This window comes from Leptonychotes weddellii, chromosome 14 (genome assembly GCF_054177405.1).
Source record: "Leptonychotes weddellii isolate Sample4059 chromosome 14, ASM5417740v2, whole genome shotgun sequence".
In the NCBI taxonomy this organism is placed as follows: domain Eukaryota; kingdom Metazoa; phylum Chordata; class Mammalia; order Carnivora; family Phocidae; genus Leptonychotes; species Leptonychotes weddellii.
In genome coordinates this window covers 25733391-25750935 of record NC_138382.1, presented here as the reverse complement: position 1 = coordinate 25750935, position 17545 = coordinate 25733391, and the positions used below count along the sequence as shown (strand labels likewise).

Sequence of the window (17545 nt, the reverse complement as noted above, 5' to 3'; positions counted from 1 at the left end):
AGAGTGAAGCCACAGAACAGAAATCATACGGTTTTACTTTTTATTGAAAGAAGAATTTTCTCAAAATTTTGAATTTTGTAGTATCAGGAACATTTAATCTTTTAATTCAAATTCAAAAGAATTTGAAAGTGAAAATATTTACAAAGTGGTGGGATTTGCTTAAGATAAGCTAACCTACAGTTTCTTCTTTTTTTAAATTTATTTAGGGATCATTGCTTGGGCATTATATTTGAAGGCTGAGTGGTGTTCATCTACTAAATTTAGTAGGATTACTTTGAAAACTTGGTTATTTAGCTCTGCATGGATAGGATGACTGATGAAGGAAAGTTAAAAAAATCAAATCTCATTAAAATAAATACTGTTATAACTAATTTTCCAGATAATGGAAACACTTAAAACACATAATCCACCATCTTTGAAAACTAGTCAGTGGAACAAAATCTAAATATAATAATATTCTTTTGGGGTACCTCCTGAAGTTTTTAGTTAGGAGATTAGATTGGAAATTGTTTTCTTATTTACATCTTTATTCTTAAAAGCTTTCCTTTGGATTTTAGGCAATGCAGTATGACTTCCTTAATTTCAACTCATTTAACCTTGATGAATATGAACACTATGAAGTAAGTTTTCAAGGATATCACTTTTAACTCCTTTATTCATGTTTTACTTACAGAGATAATATTCTTGTTTTTTAAAGAAGTGAACAATTTAGATGTGTATAGAGTAAAAAAAATTTCAAGTCTTTATCCTCTTACCCCCAGTTCTGCAGTTCCAGTTCTTAGTGGTGATTTCTGCATTTGATGCATCTTCTCAGAATGCATGAATGTGCTTATGGGCATTTTTCTTTAATTTTTTTTTTTTTTAGTATTGATGATTTTCATATAGTGAGTAAATGAGGAAATCATAAAACCCTTAGCATAGGATCTGATGAGATGAATAAATAGTCATCATACATCTAATTACCTCTGGAAAATATGTTTTTATCATAACCTTTTGTTTGTATGAAGTCAAGACACTATTGGTTGCAAGTTACAGAAAGTAAATAGAAATGGCTTAAATAAAAAAGGAAACGTTATTGACTTACATAAATGAAAAGTCTAGGAGCAGGTGTAACTTCATGCATGACCAGATTAATGTACTCCAGTACTTACCAGAAATTGGGCTTAAGCTCCCCAGTAGTGATAGAGATGGCAACCAGCAGCTTTGATTTATTCGCTCAGCAAACTCATCAGGAAAGACCCACAGGTTCCTTATTGGCCTGCCTTAGATGTGTCCCCAGCCCTAAACCAGACTGTGGTTCTGATGAGGGTGGTTGGTGGGTGGGCCATCTTGGTAGTTGGAGTGGAGTGCTGGGATCAGCCTTATCAAGCCACACAGACAAGGAGAGAGAGAAGAAAGTCCAGGAAGGCAAAGCAATAGATGTCCTCTACATTTTCGAATGTAGTGTATTTGTTTTTTAAAGAATAAGTAATTTGGTTCTCCCATTCTACCCTTTAAAGAGTAAGATGCTATGCTAACAGTCTCCCCCAAGAATACCTGCGGAATCTTGTCTTTTTGTCCTACTCTGGTTGTCTTGAGCAGACATTCTCACTCATAGTGGAGGGATTCCACAGACAGCTCCTCATGCAGCAGTATCTGGAATCCTCGGATAACTGTCCTTTCACAATCGATTGCTAGAGTAACTATTATTTTAAACTGTTAGGTAAAACTGAACTGTTTTAGTAGGTACGATTAGTCACTACTGTGACATACAAAGATCTAAAGCATAGCTCAAGATTGATTCATTTGGCCGACCGTTTCTTCTCTGTAATAGGAGTACATTTCTGAAGTACAATGTACATTTAATTTGCATCTTAAACTAGTAAATATAACTTAATACCATTATTTTTGTGCTTGTCCTCATAAAATTAAACGAAAATAAAATATACTTTCTCTTTTTAGGCAACTAAAACTAGTAAGAATGCCAGTTGGTGTCCTTCAGTGGAGCAGAGTGATGTCTTTATATGTTACTAAGGAGTAATATAGGTGCTAATTAGTTTCCCTCTCACTAATGCAGAAATTGCAGTGTTGCGGAGAGTAGCAGGGTTGCCCACAAAAGCTGTTTACTTTCAGTGAAATTGCATTGAGACACAAGGAACTGTTTAGGTAGCTACAGACCATGGGTCTGTATTTAAAATTTTGGATTAGTGTCTTTCATTGATTCCATGATGCCCATTTTTTCCCATTTTAACTTCTCTGAATTCAGGATCCATCTTAAAATCTGTGATGTCTGCGATTCAATGAAATCTAATCACAGGATTCTCATTGAAAACTCCAGATTTCTGGTTTCTTTTCAAAATTGGAATATCTGGGCAGGTTCTCATTCCTACTTAGGCCTTTTAGTATGGAACATGGTCTCATTAATTTTCCTTCACTGATAATTAAGTCAAGTAAATTGGATTTGGATTTCCTGACTGGCCAGCAGATATTCAGGCAGCAGTTTATTTCTTCCTTGTTCTTGGGTGCACATAATGTTATGTATACCCCAATTGTAAAGCTAATTGATCTTGTTTTTATTGCTAGTTCTCTCCTTCTCCACTCTCAAGTGTCTTCTACTTCCTGCTTAAGTCTTTGTATATCCATTTCTATTATTGTTAAAGTTTAGCTATATTTATCTTACAATAATTGTTATGGTAACTTAGTTGAAAGGACTTAACAGGAAGTAAAGTGTTTTAAATTTTAGTCTATATTCATGTTTTTTCCTAGAGATCTACTGTGATCTTACTGTACTTGTAATTTCAAATTTCCTGGTGCAGATTTCTCATTGACCCTCTTACTAAATAGCTAACAAAATGATGGAAGTGTGTCTCTCTAGAAGTAAGGTGTAAATATGGAGAAATCAAGAATTTTGTTTTTTTCCCTTTGTTGAAGGAGTCAAGATTGCTCATATTGGAAGCCAGTTAGTCATTCGGGAAAATAGGGAAGTTTCTGGATTCCCTCACAGTAAAAAAACTTTGCTTTCTTATTAAGTAGCAGCAACCATATGAGAATTTACGTGGATAAAATAACCAAAATACTTAGGTATATTTTAGGTAGCAGCAGTCAGCTCTATTTTCCAAAGGCTGACTACCCTAGAAAACAAATACTGTTCTAAGAACAGTGATTAGGACCAGGGGAAGTTAACTAACTCTTCCCTGGGAATATTAATAGGAGGCTAAATTTTAGTTTCCTGTCTCCTGGTCATTTATAAACAGTTTTTGTGCTAAAGAAAATGGATTTGAAGTCCTTCAGACACTCAGTATTGAGAAGGGATGTGGACAGGAGATGAAGTCTAAAAATGAATTGTACTGATCTTCCATTTGCAGAAAGCAGAAAATGGAGATTTAAATTGGATAATACCAGACCGATTTATTGCCTTCTGTGGACCTCATTCAAGAACCAGACTTGAAAGTGGTATGTGAAACTAGGGAACCTAGTACAGTTTTGTTATTAAAAGAAGTATCCATCCTATATTTTTCCTTTGAAAGAGTCCAAAGAGTTAAACCACGTTGTCTGTCTTAATTATTTAAATATACTTGGTCATTTTAGTACATCATTCTGCCTGGCTTTTAACTTCTTAAATTACTGCTTTTCGGGCGCCTGGGTGGCTCAGTTGGTTAAGCGACTGCCTTCGGCTCAGGTCATGATCCTGGAGTCCCGGGATCGAGTCCCGCATCGGGCTCCCTGCTCAGCAGGGAGTCTGCTTCTCCCTCTGACCCTCACCCCTCTCATGCTCTCTCTCTCTATCTCATTCTCTCTCTCAAATAAATAAATAAAATCTTTAAAAAAAAAAAAATTACTGCTTTTCCAGTTATAATCAAATTGGTGTTCAATCCTAGTCCAGATACTCTTTCCACCCATTTACAGGTAAAATTGTTACCCATTGTTTTTTTTTTCTGCACTTGACAGCATCTGGTGAATTTCTCTATGTAGGGTACCACCAACATTCTCCAGAGGCTTATATTCCATATTTTAAGAATCACAATGTTACTACCATTATTCGTCTGAATAAAAGGATGTATGATGCCAAACGCTTTACGAAGGCTGGTTTCGATCATTACGATCTTTTCTTCGCGGATGGCAGCACCCCTACTGATGCCATTGTCAAAGAATTTCTGGATATTTGTGAAAATGCGGAGGGCACCATTGCAGTACATTGTAAAGGTATGTTTGCAGGGCTGGTTAAAGAATGGTGGACATGCATGTATGTATGTTTAGAGACACACCATGCCCATTTAGATTATATGCCAGGACACATGAAGCTGCCTTTCTTGTTTTTTGTAAATTGCTTTTTTCTTAAAACCACTTTATTGAGGTATGATTGACATGAAAAAGCTGTGCCTATACAGAATGCTTTTAAAACCCTAATTTCATATGAAAAGTATAATCTAAATTATATTCATTGGTAACCCTACAAAACCTTAATCACACTGAAATGCATTCATTTAGGGGTGCCAGGGTGGCTCAGTCGGTTAAGCGTCCAACTCTTGGTTTCGGCTCAGGTTATGATCTCAGGGTCGTGAGATCGAGTCACATGTCAGGCTCGTGCTCAGCAGGGAGTCTGCTTGAGATTCTCTCCCTCTCCCTCTGCCTCTCCCCCTGCTTTCTCACATGTGCGCTTTCTCTCTCTCTCTCTCTCCCTAAAATAAGTGAATAAAATCTTAAAGAAAAAAAGATATGCATTCATGTATTCCTCGAATACCTATTCAGGGCCTTTTGTTTGATATGTTCTAAAATATGTCAGTGAGCAGAGCAGACTCCGAGAGCTTGTCTTTGTGGAGCTTATATTCTAACAAGTTGCTATGTTTTCAGCAGCTAAAGCAGTGCTTTGGCACTTAATAAGTATTTATTGAATGAATGATTGTGTACTAATAATTGTATGATGTACTAGGGTTTATTTAACTTCTCCCACATTTAATAATGGAAAAAAGCAACCAGATAGAGGATCAGTAAGGAAATAGGAAATAGAGGATTTGAACAACACGTTAATAAACCAACTAGAAATAACAGACACGCTCAGAACACTGCCCCCCAACAAGGGAATACATGTTTGTCTCGAGTACACAGAGGCCATGGTGGTAATGGCTGCGCAGCAATGAATTGGTTAATGCCACTGAAATGTACCCTTAAAATGATTAAGATGATCTCCAGACTCTGACCATAAAGAAGCCTAGATTTTTGAATTACTGGGCAAAGAATTTGAAACAGCTGATTTAAAAATGCACAGTGAGCTAAAAGGAAACACAGAAATAAAACCAGGAAAATGATGCATGAACAAAAATGGTAAACTTTATGTCATGTATATTTTACCACAATTTAAAAGAATAAATAAATCCAACACTGGTTATAATTTTTTTAAATTATAATAAGCAGTTGAGGTTATTCTCACCCTCATTCAGGGTGGTTCTGCGCCCCCCAGCAGACATTTGGCAATGTCTGAAGACATTTTTTTCGTTTTCACAAATTGGTGGGAGGATGCTACTGGTCTCTGGTGGGAAGAGACCAGTGATGCTCTTAAATAGCCCACAGGGCACAGGACAGCACTCACGCCGGCCCCAAATGTCAATAGTGCTGAGGTTGAGAAACCCTGAGGTTGAGTGGTGGCCAGTTAAAAATCTGAAGAGGATTTGATATGACTGGATCTTTGTTTTGGTAGAAAACTGATGGCCGTGTAAAGCTTGGATTTTAGGGAGTATTAATTTGCTTGGGGGACCACAGCAGAGTACCACAGACTGTGTGGCTTAAACAAAAATTACTGTTTCACAGTTTCAGAGACTAGAAATCTAAGATGAAGACGCTGGTAAGGTTGATTTCTGGTGAGGCGTCTTCCTGGATTGCAGGCAGCTGCCTTCTTTTTGTCCTCTGTATACTCTCAACTCCTGATGTGCCTTCCTCTTCTGCTAAGGACCCTAGTCCTATTGCATTTGGGGCTTTCCCCACGTGACCTTATTTAACCTTAATTACCTCCATAAGGCCTTTTTCCCAGAGATAGTCACAGTGGGAGTTACGACTTTAACGTGGATTTTTGGAGAGGCAGGGAGCAGCGGACACAGTTCAGTCCATAACATTGTGTTCTCTGGTTACCCAATATTTCCTGTCCTCGTATGACAGCCCATCCCAGCAGCCTCCAAAGACTTAATCCATTCCAAAATCAGTTCCAGGTCCGAAGTCTCATCTAAATATCCTCTAAGATAATGGATGACACTACAGGTACAATTCTTCCTGAGACAGAATTCTTCCCCAGCTGTGAACTGTGGAACCTGGCAAGTGAAGCGCGTCTAGAATACAATAGTGGGACACCCACAGAGTAGGCGTTCCCATTCCAAATGAGAGAAATCAGGAAGAAGAAAGGTCTGAACAGCCCCAAGCAACTCCAAAACCTGGCAAGGCAAATGCTAATAGATCTTAAGGCTCAGAATGGATGATCTGGTTCATTCCCTGTCACGCAGGCCCACATGGGTAGTAGCCGTGCCCCTGAGGTTGTGGGCAGGAGCAGCCTGGCCCACGCACCACAGAGCTGGCCCTACCATTTGAAACCCAGGACTAGGCAGCCTTGTCCCGGGGCTTACGGTGGCAGTGGCAGCCTTGTTGGTCCCTTGGGGTTATGCTTCCCTTTTCTTGAAGGATGAGGCATGTTTCCAGTGAGATACTTCTATTACTCCTATTAGAATCCCAGAAACCTGAAAGCCTTCCTTTATTTCATCCTGTGTGTATCTCCGTGAGTTCAGACTGGCAGTGTGTCTGCTTGGTATGATCAGTCCCAACACTGTTTTTGGCTTCTGCTGAGATGGCTGATTAGATCCATAGGTAATCACTTTATGGAGTGGATCATTGACCATACCCTTGGTGTTCTTTCCAGAACATACTTTCTCACTGTTTGCAATATGGATAGGCCTAGAATTTTCTAAATGTTTAGTTTCTGTTTTGCTTAACGATTCCTTCTTCAGTTCATCTGTCTTCCTCACGTTTTACTATCATAAGGAGAAACCAGGCTGTACTTCAATACTTTGCTTATAAAGCTCCTTTGCTAAATATCCAAGGTTGTCACTCACAAGTTCTACCTTCCATAAAGCACTAAAACAATTTAGTCAGGTTTTTTTTTTCTGGAATTCCATTTTCTAACAAGGATTGCCTTTCTTCTGGTTTCCAATAACATATTCTTCATTCCCATCTGAGTCAGAATCAGAATCACCGTTAACACCCATATTCCTTACCAACAGCCCCTTCAAGGCGGTCTAAGTTTTTTCTAACATTGTGCCTTAAAACTTCCAGACTTCTACAGTTCCAACTCCAGAGCTCCTTCCCATTTTTATATATGTTAAAGTAGCACACCATTTCGCAGTACCAAAATCTGTCTTAAGTCAGGGTTTTCCAGAGAAATTAGAACCAATGGGATGTAGATATAAAGAGATGTATTATAAAGAACTGGCTCGTGAATATGGAGGCTGACAAGTACAAAATCTGTCATGTGAGTTGGCAGGCTAGAGACCTAGGAGAGCCAATGGTGCAGCTTAAATCTGAAAGCAGGCTGTTGGAGAATTCTCTCTAGCTTGGGCAAGCCAGTCTTGTTGTTCTCTTCAGACCATCAGCTGATTGGATGAGGCCCACCCACATTATGGAGGGTAATCTGCTTAGTCACAGATCTAAATATCAGTCTCCTCCAAATACACCTGCCAGGCTGACATACAAAATTAACCATCACAGGAGGTAAAGATCATAGTGTAGATGAGAGTAAAGGAGGACAGCAGGAATAGAGTTAAAAAAGAAACCCATGTGAAAATGGGAATAAAAGTAGAGTAGAAAAAACTATTGGATGAGGGGAAAAATGTAAAAGTTTAAGCCCATGAGTTTGGAAAGATGGTGGTACCGTTAACGGAAAACCCAGAGTAGAAAACAGTGCACTTACTGAGAATCATTGCTTGGAAAAAGTGATTTTCACTGTTGACTACTCTCTGGGGGATGTTAGTGATCTCCATGTCCAGGCTGTATCCCATACCAATTAAATCAGAATTCTGGCGGTGAGACCCAGTATTTTTTAACACTCTTCAGGAGATTACTGTGTGCATCCAAACTTGAGAACCACTGTTGAGGGACGCAGAATCATGGGAAGCCTTCTAAAACATTGTACCTGCCCAACACAGTTCTGGAGTCCATGAGACCAGGTCCCTTTGGCTTGTTTCTTTCTCTAGCTGGCCTTGGACGAACAGGCACTCTGATAGCTTGCTACATCATGAAGCATTACAGGATGACAGCAGCTGAGACCATCGCTTGGGTCAGAATCTGCAGGCCTGGCTCAGTGATCGGACCACAGCAACAATTTTTGGTGATGTAAGTAGACAGAGAACTTTCATAATTCCTCAGGGAACACATGGGTCTGGAAGATGATGGGAAGTAGGATTTTTCTTAGTCTCCAGTAACAACAGATAGTCTGTAGGAGAGAGTCGTTTGCATGTGTCTTTCTGAAAAAGCTGTATTTTGATGTTATTTAAATGCTCTAGGAAACAGGCAAGCCTCTGGTTGGACGGTGACTATTTTCGTCAAAAGTTAAGGGGTCAGGAGAATGGAAAACACAGAGCAGCTGTCTCAAAACTCCTCTTGGCTGTTGATGACATTTCAATCAATGGGGTCGAGAATCAAGACAAGCAAGAACCCGAACTGGTAATCGAACCATCCCCATCACGCTGTTGCCATTGTTTTCATTGCTGTTGAGGACCTTATAGGGCATGGGGAAAATTGTAGATAAAAATAATAAAGCACATTTTGAGGGATTATCGTCACACATTTTTTTTTTAATACTTATAGCCCACTCTAGGAACTTTTTACTCAGAATAGTTAAAATAAGGTCATATGTTCATAAAACTAAAATTGTTTGTTTACTCACTAGGCACTGGAAAAAAGAGGTATGTGAAGTAAGCTCTTTAGATGGACCTAGTGACGCTTCCCTGTGGGCCCCGTTGCCCCACCTTCCCATTTTGCAGCAGCTGATTTAGGGAACCAGTTCTCAAATGGAAAACTTTAAAGAATCAGAGTTTAGGGGGTAGTGGTACTATAGTGACTGGTGGTAAGTGGATCGTGAAATTGTAAAAAGAATGTTTTCATTATTGAAAACCCATTATGCCTCCTCACAGTCGATATGTTTTATAACAAGAGTGCTGTTGGGTTCTGTGTCTGTAAAGTCAATATTTGGTTGTCTTGAAATGCAACCTGTAGCTTTATTTTGAAAGCAGCAAAATTTTTTAGAGTTCAGCAGTTTATTTGTATGTGTCTATATGGATAAATGTAGCTGCTATGCTTTACTGCCTTAATAAGTCCAACTTAAGTCACTAGCTCAGTGTTTCTTTACTTACACAGTACAGTGATGATGATGAAATCCATGGAGTGACACAAGGTGATAGACTGCGGGCCCTGAAAAGCAGAAGACAGTCAAAAACAAACGCTATTCCCCTCACGTGAGTCTGGTTTCCTTTGTGTGGTTGCTGTTATTTAATATGTATATGAAGTCCTTCATGAGCATTTTTTTCCTGTACGTTTTTCTCCATGGTCACATGCCCATTATGCCACTTCGCAATGGTTATTTACATTATTTAGAATCGAGGGGTGTTGCCCAGGAAGCTCTTGGCTGTCCTTTATCTCCGTCTTCTGTTGTAACCTCACCGGCCTGTGTACATAGGAAAGCAGTATTGGGAATGCTTTTTCTCCATGGATAAGCACCACGTGACATCCTCAGAAGAGTGGCAGCAGAGGTAAACCACAGAATAACACATTTGTCCATCGTTACTGAAATTGTGAATGTCCTTAAATTCACTACCATATTATAGACAGTTTGTTTGGATATGGTAGAATTTAATCAGTGATGACATGTGGCTTACTGTCCTATTATTTTAGGGCAATAATGAACTAGATTAAATAATAATTTTGTATTAATTTTTTGTTTCAGGAGTTACTTTCAAGTTACAGAAGAAGGTTTAGTATGGGGATAGGAAGTTTTATAGTTAGTATGTGTATGCCCACCTGTACTTGATTATGTAAGTGCTAGTTGGGATTCAACCTCATGGAACATCTAGGATCATTAGAAAAATATGTAGAATTTAAAGACTTGGCCATTGTACTTTTTTCTAGTATATTCTTTAGTATATGCTTTCATTTATGCTGTTGGATTCCTTCCTTGTAGTAACCTTCCTTTTCAATGTGGGGTACCACGTTTCTGGTTATGTTTTTTTTTTCTTTTTTTCGGGGGGGTGGTGGGGAGGGAGAGAGAGCATCTTAAGCAGGCTCCATGCCCAGTGTGGAGCCCAGCACAAGGCTCAGTCTCACAGCCCTGAGATCATGACCTGAGCTGAAATCAAGCATCAGATGCTTAACCGACTGAGCCGCCCAGGCGCCCCTCCAGTTACGGTTTTTTCGTTTTTTTTAATTTTTTTTGGTGATGGAGACCTGTCATTTTGTTCAGTAATCATCTGTAATATGGTAAGGACCTAATGACATCATAAATGTTCATGGCAGAGAAGAACAGGCCTTCTTTTTAATTAACAGTGGTTCTTCACTGGCACCTCCTTGTTATCTAAAGTTCCAAAGTAGAATTACACAGAAGGCATGTGTCTTCATGGGCCCCTGCCGTGGAACGTTCTTAAAAGACCCACGGAAAAGGATGACGTTATAAAGGGCCGTGTGAATGAGAAGTGTCAGTACGGATGATAGGCATTCCCTAAGCCTTCTCAGTAGTGTGGTGGTTGGTGGTGGTGCAGCACTTAACTGAGAAAGCTTTAAGAGTGGTGCATTTTATGTCCTTTATTTAACTCCAAATGCCATTTGATTTTAATTTCATAAGTCTTCATCTAAGGCCTTCATGGTTCTTTTTATTTAGAAATATTGTAGTCCCTTCAGATAATCCTTCTGAGGCCAGAGGAGGCATGATAGGGGTAGGTGCTTCCCTAGAGCAGTGCTCAAACTTCACCGTGCGTTTGAGTCTCCTGGGAGCTTGTCAGAATGCAGGTTATGGTTTTGGGCCTGGGGTGTGGTCTGTGACTGCAAGCTGCCAGGTATCGCACGCACTGCTGCTCCGGGGCTTTGAGTCACAAGCCCCAGGAAATGGGTGATTTGTGGGTTGCTTTTAGTTGTGCCCAGGTTTTTTGTTTTGTTTTTATGAATCTGCAGCATCAGTTTATTTCTCAAAAGCTTCTGATGAAAAGTCAAGTTGGGAGTTGTGATGGGAATTCTGCTTAGTCAAAAGTTCCTGTTATAAATGGGGCTTATAGGAAATTTCCTTCAGCAACTCTGAGTCTGCTACCTTGTGAATATGTGTTCCAGAGAGTTCACGTCACTTGCTGCCCTTTTCTACAGATGAGACGATAAAAGTCTCTTTCATAGCTGATGAGGTTTGTGGCAATATAAAATAAAACAATGAATGAAGCCTAAAATTCGAAATATTGTTGGAAACCAGAAGGCGACACTAGATGTGATCACATTCACCTTGGTGTGTGAGGTGTCCCGGGGTGAAAGCTGAGTGGTCAGTGATGGCTGAAGGAGAGACCAGCCTCTGCTATCACTTGTTACGGAGTTACACCCCACCTTACCCCCAGAAGGACATTGGCCTTTTTCTCTGAAGCATTTGGCGTAAGTTCTCAACCAAGGAAAATGGTGAAAGTTAAAAAAAGTAATAAAGCAAAGTTAAAAAAAATAAATAAAGCACTAGTTCAAGATCCCTTTAGTTGTAATTGTAATCTTAAAACGAGTAGAATAGCTCCCCCTCCCATACACAAAATTAAACTTTTAGGCCACACTTTTAAAGGAAAAAACAAAATGCTAAAATCCTTTTAAGCTCTTAAGTGTAAAAACCTTGGGGGATTTTAGATTACTCTGGGTAGATTTCCCTACCTCCTCCTCTACAACATTTTACTTATCCCTTCCACTGCTTTTTCAGACCCTCCTTGCTGTTGGAATCCTCTCTTTTGCTCTTATGTGTAGTTCTTCTGGCCCTAGAAGAAGAGGTCAGTTGGGGATTGCCTTTCCTTCCCAAGTGGTGGTGTTATTTTAGGAATAAAAGAGAGAGAGAGTTTTCAATAGCAGCTTGGGTTGAGAAATTTAAGTTCAGTCCCCACCTCCTGATGTTGATCCCTCTATCACTGTGGGTAACCTATTTTGCTTCACTATTGGTCCTTAGCTGAATGAAAAGACTTATAAGAAGGAAAGTTAGTGAAAAATATGTAAGTACTGGTGATTCTTAAGAGCAAGTTTATACTACTCAAAATAGCATTCCAATTATTGTTTTCTATTTTACAAACAGTATTTGGGGGAGAGTTAAAGTTGTTTGATACTGTAAGGTAGTGCTTTTCTCAGAGAGTCTGACTGATCCCGACTATCACGAAGACAGTAAATGGCTTTATTTATCCCAACTATCACGACAGTAAATGATGTAGCACCATGATGGCAAGTATATTACTGTCTGTGCTAAAATAGATTTGGTAGATTTTATAACTTCATCCATGCTGCCTGGCTTTCTGCATACTGATCATTTCTGCTAGGTTTGTTAGGGTTAAATGAAATGGTGCATGAAGAGTCAAGGGTTCCCTACCTGGGAATAAGGTGAAAATACAGATCTAATTTGCTTTAAATCTCCCTTAACAGCACAGATGGATGGGTGTGCTCTCATCATTGGAAAATAATTCTTATGCCATGAGCTTTCGTAGAAGAACAATGAAAAATCTGTGACGGAGACACTTGGATATTCAGACCATTCTGCCTTTAAGATCACTGTTAAATCAGTAACTGCAAATGAAACTTGGGGTGGATAGAGAGTCCTCTAGTATTCCTAGGCCAGTTATTCTATTCTATTCTGTCTAAATACTAAGCCCCTGTAATCTTAACATATATTAGTAGATTTTTGTTTTTGTAGAACTAGTAAATGAGCTGGTGCCAGGTGTAACTTGCAGGGTGAAGGTAAATTTGATCTCAGGTCCATCCGTAGTGTGGTCCCTTGTCGCTAGATACCATATAGGGTACCTGTTCAGTGACTAAGATGACAAGGACACCGATAAAGATCACATAGTAAGCCAGACCAGTCATTTATGACTCGATCAGCACAGTACTTGCACAAAGCAAATGCTCAGTAGAGCCTTTTATGTTTGGTCACAGATGTGTCCTAGTGACCATTTGGAAGTAGCTGGACAGAGTCACCACTCTTCAGACTGAGATTTTCTTCTTCACTGCCAAAAACGAGACCACTGGATTAGGAAATACTGAACTGAAAGCCAAGTTTGGCCACAAGAGGGAAATGAATAAGGAAAACAACTGAGGAAATTTATCTAATGTTGATATGTAGGGGAGATTTTCCCCATTTTGTGTTGCCCAGGGTTCAGTGTGCTTCTCTAGTCCTTATTTTCAGAGTATGCAGTTTGCCTTAACTCCTAGATGATCCGGCGTGGGACTGCGTTGAAATGAGATCAGTTCTGCTATGCTGTGTTCATTTATAATTGTGCCTCCAGTGAATCACTGTTAATGATCAGTCCAGGGTTTCTTGTTGTTTGGCTGGTTTTCTCTCCTTTTCCTCTGATTTGGTTTAGTTTTCTGTGTGTGCATATCTTGTGCTTTTTGAAGAATTTCAATCCTGTAACTACAACTCTGGTTTCTGTATCATACAATTAAGTTAACTTGGGGCAGTTATCCAGCTAGAGATTGGGTCTAATCTTTCGTTACCAAATAGCAAATCAATTTAAAACTGAAGATAGCATTTTCTCCCCAACATAAAATGGCAAAACTCCATCCTTGTTTCCCACCCCTTTGTATCTATCACGGGGTGTCTAAAATTCACACGTGGCTTTATTTATTTATTATTTTATTTATTTTGGCTTCCCAATTTGAACATCTGTTCTTTCCCCTTCACCCCTTTCCAGATGTTCCCTAGCTGTGCTGACCTCTGCACTGTGTAGTGTTGTCATCTGGTGGATTGTTTGTGACTACATTCTTCCCATCCTGCTATTCTGTCTTGATGGTTTCAGAACACAGTAGCCGTCGGGACCCTTTGACCAATAGCTGCTGTGTAAGTGTCCCCTTCCATTTATGTGGTCACCTCTGGTGGACAGAGTGTTTCTCATGGTGCATGTTTTTCTCACTGTCAGCTCTCCTAGCTTTGTTGGTTTGCCTCTTTTCAAAGATTCTTTTTCTGAAACTTCTCAATTAATGGGATGGTGGTGGCGGAAGGTCTTCCCTGATCCTTTCCTATAGGGATATTAAAAATAATAAGTTTTGTTTTTAAGTTGTGCTTACTCTTAATGCATTTTTTGAAATAGCAATTTATAAAGTCACTGAAATAGTTTCTTTTCCCTATCAAAAACAGTTCGGGATAATTGGGGTGGTTTTCTTTCAGTCAGTTTCCTCTAATTTTCCAGAGTAAATATCTTCAGCATATCCTTTTCAATCTAGCAAAAAAGAATTTGCCCGGGGTGCCTGGGTGGCTCAGTTGGTTAAGCATCTGCCTTCGGCTCAGGTCATGGTCCCAGGGTCCTGGGATCGAGCCCCACATCGGGCTCTCTGCTCAGTGGGGAGCCTGCTTCTCCCTCTCCCTCTGCCTGCCGCTCCCCCTGCTTGTGCTCTCACTCTCTCTCTCTCTGTAAAATAAATAAATAAAATCTATAAAAAAAAAAAAAGAATCTGCCTGCTGCTTTTCTGCTTTTGGTAGAGATTTGCTTTTGCAACTAGTGAGCGTTGCGTGGTGTTTCACCTCTGACTCTGCCGTTGGACACAGCGCTCTTAGCCGCAGCTGCTTCCCTACTAAGTCTTCTGTCTTGAGTAAGCAGAATCTTCTCCTTGGCTTCATTTCACATCCTGCCCTGTAGGGAGGACAGTTAGTACAGTTTTCAAAAATGATGTTAAATGAAAATAGGACAGCAGAGAAGACTGGAGTCCCTTGTTTAGCCTCGTGTTTCTGCATGACCGTCGCTGTGCCTACTTCCTCCCACTTTCCTTTCCCAGAAGTAATCAAAACGCCCTTATTAGGTGAATATAGCAGATTTTGTATGCTCTTGATATCTTTCACCCTTAAACGAATACCTTAACAGTGAACCGACCTGTTCTGCAGTAGAATGTGGCAGGAAGCTTCCCCAGGGAACACCGTGCAGTTGCCACCGAGAGCGCAGGAAGGAGGGTGTGTCCTGCGAGACTGTGGTTCACCGCTACCCTCTTATGTCTAGGCTGCATTCTTTTTTCTCTGAAACTCTTCCCTTAGCTCATATTTCAAGAATTTATTCTCTTTTTCCAACTTGGACTTGGAAGTTGTAAAGGAATATGAAAGTTCCTTCTAGGATCTCCTCCAAAGTGGAATTCCATTGCAACCAACTCCCATACTTTGTGGCTTCATGGAGTATCTTCAGATGGCTAGAGAAGACTTAAAAATCCAGCAGACACTATTCTTTTCAAAGTTAAGGAAAGGCTGCTTACCATGTTCCTATTATGACATTTTCTTGAATATCTTATTAATACGAGTTTATTATTGCACAGATATGCAATATTTCTGATATAGATGATCTTTTTGTTTTTTTTCCCTTTATTCCTCTTAGTAAGCTTAGATTTCTGCATGTTCTGACTCAAAGAGCATCGTGCATTGCATAGATTTATTCTCAAACTATTCTAAGTGGGGAAGGTATTTCGAATAGGTGGAATTCTAAACGGGTGGAGTCGTTGCTAATAATACTTAGGCGCTGTGTGGTTGTATTACTTTTCCCAGGGTAAGTTTAAAAATGGTTTGTATCAGACACCTTTCTTTTCTATGTAAGATATAATTTTTTTTTATTGTTACTACTGATGTTTGCCATTGCGTTTGTAGACCCAAAGCAGAGTATTCCGTTTAGCTTGCCTCATTAATTTGGGATTTACAGAAACAAAAGCCTTCAGCAGTAATGATGTAAACAGGTGTAATCCTTGTAGTTATCTTTTGAGGGGACTACTTACGGGCACTGTGGTTGGTGTTCGCCTCTGTTGTGATGACCTAGCGTGGCCTGATAGGTTGTTACCTGGCACGCCTGGTAATCAGACTATCCCACACCTCAGGTGGCTGCATCGGATTCTGGCAAAGCTGTGTCTGAAGCTTGTAGGGCCTCAGGCCCATCACTTTGAAAGCTTGTTTTGTGTCGGGGGATAACCAAGTGTAAATAGTACATAGTCGCACTGATGGATTCTTTTCTTGGAATTGAACATTTATGTTCAAGCATTTTGTAGTTTGAGAGGGAAGAGAGCTGGCTTGTCAGTTACTTGCTTTGCTGGATACGTCAAGTTGCAAGTCTCAGTCTGGGAATACTGGGTCTCAAAAGAGGCTGCAAAGAAGAAGGTGAACTGTTGTATGGGCAAGACATTAAAAAGTAGGACTGCGGATTCCGCCAGGGAAAGATGGAAAGGAATTTACAGAAACAAAAGCCTTCCGCAGTGGCAATGGTGTAAACAGGTATAATCCTTGTAGCTATCTTTTGAGGGAACTACTATGGGCACCGGGAAAGGAGAAAATGCGTATGTAGGATACTGCTCTGCAAAGCCATGTGATCGGCCTGGGTTGCACAAGGTGAGAAGTAGTGGGCTCCCACATACCCTGTGGCAGAGTGAATGCGTCACCGAATCTGCCGGCTTCTGCCACCTTATGTATGGTGTGGTGGGTAGTTTATCACAGGTAATAATCTTAAGTATAGTTACTGGGGGGTTTTCCAGTTTATTGATGCATAGCCTACAGATAGAGTAATTGCTCTGTTGTTAATGCAAATAACTAGTGACCTAATCTCTACTGGTGTGATTAATGCATTCCAAATTTCTATCATGCTTTTATTTTCAAAAAATCCACATGAATTATTTACATTAGTTTTATAGAGAAAGAAATCCTTTTTAAAAGATGTTTCCCGTCAGCCTGAAATTTGATTTAGCAGCGATTTCGTTTTTCAAATAGTAAATATTTCGGTAGTAGTTAAAGAAATCACGATTTAAATTTCCTAAAGCCAAGTAATATATTGGCTCTTGTTTTTATTCTCATGTTAATGATTTTACAGTGTGGTGATTGTCTATACTTTCTCGGCCGTAAGTGGCCTCAAATTATTTGAGAAGTTGGTGTGGTATTTCCAAAAAGCCAGCAGGAGTCTCATTTTCTCTCTTTGGATAAATGGAGATAAAACCCAGGAGCCTCGCGGAGCAGACGCGAAGCAGGTGTGAGGCTTCTGGACCACAGTGGCAGCCCCTCACGCTGGGCCTGGGCTTCAGAAATAGTGGTGAAGTTTGGTGGTGGTTTTGTTTTTCTTTATGAAAAATTCTATATTCAAATCCTGTTAACAGAGACCATTAAATATTCTCCTGTCCCTCCCCACCCCATTTGATATGATCAGAAAGATTTTTAAATCCTTGTTTTCAGAGGTAGAATTCATATACCAGGGCAATCGGTTGCCTTCTTTGATCAAACACCTGTCTGCATATACCTTTTCTATGTTGTTAGAATGATAAAACTTTGTGAGAAATCCTGAGGCAAGCATTGGCTCATTTACCCAGGATCCGTTTCCCTCTG

The 17545-nt window shown here is 39.9% G+C and overlaps 1 protein-coding gene across 13 annotated transcripts in view; it reads left to right on the top strand.

Moving 5' to 3' along the window:
• CDC14B (cell division cycle 14B) overlaps positions 1 to 17545 on the top strand; it is a 105389-nt gene that overhangs the window by 77434 nt on the left and 10410 nt on the right. For 6 of the 13 annotated variants that reach the window (XR_014139977.1, XM_081802949.1, XM_081802948.1 and 3 more), the window contains exons 7-12: positions 558 to 620; positions 3345 to 3432; positions 3928 to 4182; positions 8208 to 8346; positions 8517 to 8676; positions 9370 to 9467. Coding sequence is in view for 12 of the 13 variants with exons in the window: in XM_081802949.1 (XP_081659075.1) it covers positions 558 to 620; positions 3345 to 3432; positions 3928 to 4182; positions 8208 to 8346; positions 8517 to 8676; positions 9370 to 9467 (803 nt within the window). In the remaining variant the exon portion in view is untranslated. Of the gene's footprint in view, positions 1 to 557; positions 621 to 3344; positions 3433 to 3927; positions 4183 to 8207; positions 8347 to 8516; positions 8677 to 9369; positions 9468 to 9606; positions 13375 to 13907; positions 14054 to 17545 lie in introns of those variants that run through there. The other 7 variants (XM_031034007.2, XM_006738815.3, XM_006738817.3 and 4 more) reach the window with 4 other exon arrangements.